Raw genomic sequence first — 7,347 nt, forward strand, 5'->3', positions numbered from 1 at the left:
ACAGTTGATGTCCTTTCTGCAGCCATGACACTTTGTAGGGAGTGGGGTGCTTCAACTTTTTCAATCCCAGTTTCTCCACCATCTCTACAGCCACTAAATTGTCGGTACTTCCACTGTCGATGATCAGCTTGCAGCACTTACCCTGTGACTTGCAAACAGTTCGGAACAAAGCCTTTCGCTGGTCAGGTTCTGCAATTTCTTTTGCTGGTTTTAACAACACCTTATTCAACACCAAAGCTTCACCCGTCTCTGGTGCGTTCTCCACTTCCTGAGGTGCTGCCTCAGCATCCTCTGACTAAGCAACATAAGCTCCTCTTCCACCTACCGGTTCACCTTCAGGACAGTCATACGACTTGTGTCCCAACTTGTGGCAACGATAGCACTGGACAGTTCCCCTGCGCCGACCATTTCCTCGCCCTCGCTGAGCCGGTTGTCCTCCTCTAGTGCTATTGTCCTTCTCTGCTGTGCCAGCAGACTTAGAACCACTGCCTTCCTCACTTGAACCTGTACCTCTACCTCTGCCAAAAACCTTACCTTTCCCTCTGCCAGTTCCGCCTCCTCTCCTGGCATTTTGTTTTCTGTTAATTTTCTCCTCCGCCTTTAGTGCAAACTGGTAAGCTTCATCCAAAGTTCTGGGCGAGAGGATACCGATTTCATCCAGTATTTCCCCCCTCAACCCATTCACAAATCTGGCTGTCTTTTCTGGGGTATCTTCCACATACCCTGCTCGCAGATTCAACTTATAGAATTCTTCTGTAAATTCCTTAACAGTCATCCCTCTTTGTTTCAAGTTCTGCACCTGTCTATACAACATGATCTGATAGTCTTTCGGCAGAAACTTCTCCTTCAGTTTTGCCTCCATCCTGGCCCACTTCTTTATAGGCTGTTTGTGTAGCCTTTTCCTTTCCGCCTGAATGTTGTCCCACCACAAGGACGCATGTCCTTTTAGCTTTGTGGCGGCGAACTTCACTTGTTTGTCCTCACTGGTTTCCTCAAACTCAAAATATTTATTTACTTCACTCAACCAATCCAGTAACACATCTGCAGACAAACTTCCGTCATAAGTGGGTAGCTCATGCTTTGGCTTATGACTGGACAACAAAACTGACTTTAATAACCGGAATTCCGGTGTCACCCCTTCAAACTCGTCTTCTGGTTCTGCCACATCTTCATCACTATCATCTGCTGGGTCTCTCCTTCCCCCAGCTTCTACTACTGCCAATCTTTCACGCAAAACGCGAATCTCCTCACGGAGTCCCTCTTCTGCTATCCTCCGGACCACTCTTCCTCTTCCTCTTCCTCTTCCTCTTCTGCCAACCTCCATTTGCTCCTACTCGACAACTTGCTCTGATACCACTTTTGATGGCCCAGCCCCCAACGTTTACAAACGTGTGGAACTTAACGTGTGTAGCTGGAATCACGTCAATAATTACAGGCCCTCTCGACCCTTCGGTGATTAACCTTTGGTTAGGTTAGCTGTCGTGTCTATGTGTAATGATATCAATCCTCCGTATGCCTTGACTCGTTTGCAATCTGTGGGTTTTGATTGCTGTCCCTCCTCTCCGGTTGAGGGTCGCCACCTGTCGGTTTTTCCGGTCTAGCCGCTCCCGCCTTTTGTTAAACCCTATTCCTCGTTTTTGTGTCACTTTGTTACTTCACCGTGCTCGACTCCGAGCTCTGCTCCGTTGTGGTTTGCTGGTGGTTCACCGTGTTCGGCTCTGAGCTCTGCTCTGTTGTGGTTTTTGCTGGAGGTTCACTGTGCTCGATTCTGAATGCCTCTCCGTTGTGGGTTACTGGTGGTTTACTGTGCTCTGCTCCGTTGTGGTTTGTCGGTGCCTTCGGGCTTTCTCTGCTATGTGCATGAACTTTCTATGCAAACGATAACCCTGTTGATTCCCTGCTCTGTGCGATGGTAGGTTGGTTGTTCTTGTGGGCAATTTCTGTCACATGGATTGTTTCTCAGCTCTGATAATTAGTTGGCTTGTAACTTTGACAGTGTATCCTCAATTTCGGTGCTTCCAGTTCGGTGCATTCGTCCTCACCTCCAAAGGTATGCAATGGCTCTATGTTTTACTCTGCCTCCACTTCTGTTACAGTTTCTTACGGTTCCACTCCTTGTCTCAGGCTTGGTTTGTTCGGTTCGGTTCTGCTGAGTCACCTTGTCAACTACTGGTAAGTGTTGTGACTTTCATGGCTTCTTTCATCCGTTGTGTTATCTCGTCTTTCGTTTCCCGTGCTCTGTACTAACCCTCATCCACTTTCACTTGCAGGTTGCTAAGGTGGCTGGTCGCCGAGGGTTTGCTCACTCTCAATCTTCGGTCATCAGTTCGAACCCAACCAGTCTCGTAAAACGGGTAGGGTCTTTCCGACCATAGTTTGGTTGTTAGGTTATGGAGGGTTCGGATGTCTTGGTTCTTGTTCTGTTATGGTTGCAACATTTTGAGTCGTAGTTGACTGTGCTCCCTTCTACGTTCTGTGGCTCGTATAGCCCTGCTCTGTTGTATTAATTTAAATGGCTACGTTTTGAAAGAGTTTGTTTTTCGGCGAGTGCTATCCGCTCAGAAAATTTGTAGTGTGCTTTGTTTGTAACAGACGGTGATTATGTGGTGAATCACATTAAACTATTTTCCCCACTGTGTTCTGTATTTGCATTAACTTATAAATGAAATGAAAAAAATGTTGTATTCTCGGTACCTGGTTGTTGTCGGCGACAGTTGAATGGTTCTTCACTTTTGTTTGCTGGGTATGGCTATCTGTAGCAACACCTTTTGGTCTTCTCGTGTCCTGTTACAGCTTGATAGCTTGTCGTTTCAAATGCGTTTTAAAACATAACAGAAAGAAATATGAATGCGTATAAAATAGTTAACAGTGGATCATTTGTTGGCAAAGCAAATATTTGTTTGTTTGTATTACAGAGGATTGTTTCACTGTGCATTCCTTGTGCCGGAGGTTCTCCCTCACTATTTTTTTCTCTGTTTTTAACACCTGGAAAGCATAACTGCTTCCATTTTCGGTTGAACTGTCCAACCAGAACTTGTACAACTGCCAACCAGTTTCTTTTTACAAAAATGTTAATTAACTGTTGATTATCTCCTAAACTAAAACAACTCACAATTGTAATTCTATGGTCTCTAACGACCTTCTGGGAAAATGAAACAAATAATAAAGAAAATAAAAAACAACGACAAGTCTAATAACCTGTCCAGCTATGCATGTAGTCTTTGGCTTGTTCTTGTTCTCTCTACGAGACAGTCAACCACCTTCTATCTCCTCGGAGCTGGATGCTCCTGCATCAAAAGCCACCCGATTTTTGTACCAAGACACTGAAAATATTTGAAAATAAAACAAATTCAAATAATTGAAGAAAAAGAAAATTTCTAGATAAGTTAGGACTATTTTTTTCTTTCTTTAATCACTCACTAATTAAATTGTTCATAACCACACCTTTTCCCATTATTAATCAAACCATTCTGAATCATGAAGGTTTTCTATTATTCCGAGTGTTGGTTGTGATCTTGGAGTCATCCTTTAATTGATCGACTTTATTCCTTTTCTTTAACAATTTTATTTTTGGCCCGTTGTAACAATAACTTTATTTTAATTTTTGATTAAAACCGTAATAAACATTAAGTTCCTTCAACACTCACACCAGCTAGAATCCTTGCTAATGAGCAGATGCAGTGAATTCTTATACAATTGAAGAAAAACTACAAGTTTAGCAGTTATCATTGACTTTTGTATAAGACACTGACTCTTTTATTAGCCCTCAATTTCATGGTGGCTGTCATGTGGAGAGTTGATTCTAGCACCGTGGTTCTCCAATTACTCAACCACTTCAGTGGATGAAAAAGCGTTAATAAGGATGCACTAATCAAGGCATTCCATAGGATGGAAAATGAGTGTAATTTGAGCATCTCGAAGGTAGTACCTGAGAGGCCTAAAAACAGAAGTGTAGTACTATTTTAATTATTAGTTTTAGTACAAGAGAATTTTTAGATTAACATATATATATATATATATATATATATATCTATATATATATATATATATATATATATATATGTATATATATCATATGATTAATTTAGAAGCAGTTATATGTTGAACCATACTATGTATAAAAGAGGTTAAAAGAGAGTTTTGTGCAGCTTAAAATCTACGATATTTCTAAATGGATAGAGAAATTTATGCATATATAATAGACAAAACATTAAGAACAGGGCATTGGAAATATTAACCCTTAATTGTTTTATATTTAATATGGGATAGTCCACCTTATATAATGTATTGGTTATTGTAAAATATCTTTAAGTTGTTCAACTAAGAGATTATTTATTAGATCTTAAATTTAATTTTGGTAAAAATATTCTTTCACTTAAATACATTGTCTGGTTAAGATAATGTAGCTTGTAGTATAAATATATAATATCATTATATTTATATAATATAAGTTTATTTGCTTTAGTATATTTAGTCAGTTGGCTTATGTTTATTGGGGTAATAATCAAATTTCTAAAGGGTTTTACTAGGTTAACAACTGCATTAAATTCATCTATTGTTAAACATTGGTAACCATGGTGAATGTTGGCCAGCATTAACTTAACATGAATGTAATGGTCATCAACATTATTGTGACATTATTAGATTCATGTAACATAAATATCTTGTTTCATTAATCATTGACCATGGTCAACTTTGGTCAATCTTAATCAAGTCTCTTAAACCTCTCTCAACTTTTCAACTATAGTCAACCTTATCAAGGTTCTTCAACATCGTCAACCATCAACAACTCTTGGCTACCTTGATTTACCATTTCCAACCATGGTAAATGTTTGGAAACCAACGTCAGCCAACATGAATCACATCCAATCTTGGTCTATAAATATTTCCCAAGTTCTTCAACATGGTCAACCATCAACAACTCTTGGCTACCTTGATTTACCATTATCGACCATGGTAAATGTTTGGAAACCAACGTCAACCAACATGAATCACATCCAATCTTGGTCTATAAATATTTCCCATGCACATCAATCGTCTACTAACATAACCACATTAGTAAATGTTGTTGACATACACCGATCAAGTGCATTTTACATATTTTGTAACTCAATTAGCATATCAAAATGATGTCTATCAACGCATATGAACTACATAAATAATAAACTTGTATTAACTTATTAAATTTCATGTTCAGTTCATAAAAAAATATGTATTCAAAGAAAAAACTAAAATATCATATTATTAATACTACTATTAAATTGGCCCACAGGGCTTTGGATTGACTGTGAATGGGTGCGTTGTTAAGGCACTCCTTGCGATAGGTCACTGGTTCAAATCCCTCATGCGTGCTTACCTAGCTAAAAAGAAAAAAATACTACTATTAAATCATATTATTAATATTATTATTAAATAAATTTAGAAAAAAATTCAAATCAAAAGATTTTTAATTTGTTCTTATAGGTTATTTATTTGCGTCTTTCATAGAAATTTAAAAATGGATGATGTTTCAATATTTTCAATATAAAATATATTTAACCCACCTCAAAACTGTTCAAATATTTGAATTTTACACCATAAGAAACATAAAATTATGGTTTTGTAACACCCCACATTACATGGACATTTAAATTGTGTTACTTTTTTTACTTATTACTTTATTTTCTATTATGACCTTGTCATAAAATACTCGATAAAGAACATTAAAGAATTACAGCTTGGGTGGCTAGAACATTTTTACAAATGACGAATATTAAGAGTTAAATTATTTTTGACAATAACTTAAAGCAATAGTTGTTAACCTCCTCAAACAGTTAAGGTGGTTACTCACTTATCTCCTGAAAAGAGGAATTTGAGGAATGCTTGGGGGGCTGGAGAATAAAGGAGAGGAGAATATCAGATTGGTTAAGAGAGAAGAATATTGCTATCAGAAATTCCTTGACCTAGGTGGAATAAACCAGTGGTAAAATTTGAGTACAGTCATAAAGTTATGTGACTTGAGGCTGGACAGTTAGTCCTAACGCCCCAACATATTAGATTGTAATAGACCTCATTACTATTGTTTGGAGGGGGAAGAGCTCGAGGGAGAGTCTAGATGTAATTGCCAGACTCACGGTTGGGTGGTGAGATCTTCCCGAAGAGGAACTATAAGTTATCTCGGCTGTTGATTTGTCAACAAGAAAAGTATAAGAGGAGGCTTGAGGGCACTTGGAAAATACACTAAGGGAGACTAGTCAGTTCAATTTTTGGAGTGGGTTTAGCTGAGAAATTGAAATAGTGGTCTGGTGGGCAGTCAGGAAGCAGTAAGTATGGAATAGAGAGACAGGAGATCACATAGAGGCAGAAAAGGCAGATGTAGGGCTATAGGAAGCCACACAGAGGCAACAAAGGCTGCGCAAAGCCAACAGGGCTTGCGTCATCCACGCAAAGGCTGCACGAGTGACGCAGAAAGCCAGAGAGGTTGCACAGATTCTCAGAGGGTTTCAGGCCACGCAGAGGTAAGCCAGTTTCGCACTCTATTGTATTAGAAAAGTGCTGAATAAAAAAATCCTCCCTTGCTGCACTGGTTTTCCCACATTGGGTTTTTTTGGGGACATTAGTCCAAAATATCTATGTCAATGTGTTGATTATTGTGCATATGTTTATTTCTATATTATGATGTGATATATGCAGCAATATTTATTTTAACGTTTATTGAAGTGATATCATGAATAACTTATGGTGAAATAAGTAGGAAAAGTAAATAAGTTACTGCAGTGATAGAAATTTCACAGTATATGACAAGACTATATCAGGTCAAAGATGAGCTTGTTGCCATAGATGTGGCTATCTAAGATGGAGATATGGTAAGGATTGTGTGGAGCGATAAAAAGGTGTCTTTTGAACTCCTAATTACCTTCACATTAATTATCAACCCAAGGACGAATTTTTATTTCAAGAGTGTACTCAGTCTGAGGTGGCTATTTACTCAAGAGTAATGTTTTGCAGTATAGCGCTCAAAATCCAAAAGTAAATGAAAGCTGGAAATAAAATCTACTTACAACAAAGCACTTTAAGACTTAAATCATGCATTCGGAAAAATAAGCAATGTATCAGTCAAGGGTCCAGTAGCAATAACTCATCCCTTTGGAAACTGATGTAAACAAAAGTAATCAAGGAACAGATCATCAATCTGGGGACTAGACAGCAAATGCCAATGCCCACTACAGTTTCAGATTGTTCTTCACACCAAATCAAAGATAATGCAAATAACAGGAAATGGAACGACATATAAGAAATGGAACAATAATTAAGAAATTTAATAGCAAGAAACTAAAATGTTCTTAAACTAAATCATTCACTCAAACA

General features: G+C 38.2%; 1 protein-coding gene across 1 annotated transcript; it reads right to left on the reverse strand.

Annotated features, from left to right (window-relative positions):
* Positions 1 to 295: 295 nt before the first annotated feature.
* On the reverse strand, positions 296 to 1,324 carry LOC149212018 (uncharacterized). Its single transcript, XM_089388536.1, has one exon. The coding sequence runs from the start codon at positions 1,322 to 1,324 to the stop codon at positions 296 to 298; it is 1,029 nt and encodes a 342-aa protein (XP_089244662.1).
* Positions 1,325 to 7,347: the final 6,023 nt, after the last annotated feature.

Source organism: Pinus tabuliformis, chromosome 1_1, assembly GCF_031772625.1.
Source record: "Pinus tabuliformis cultivar Carrire ecotype Pingquan chromosome 1_1, CPIR1, whole genome shotgun sequence".
Lineage (NCBI taxonomy): Eukaryota > Viridiplantae > Streptophyta > Pinopsida > Pinales > Pinaceae > Pinus > Pinus tabuliformis.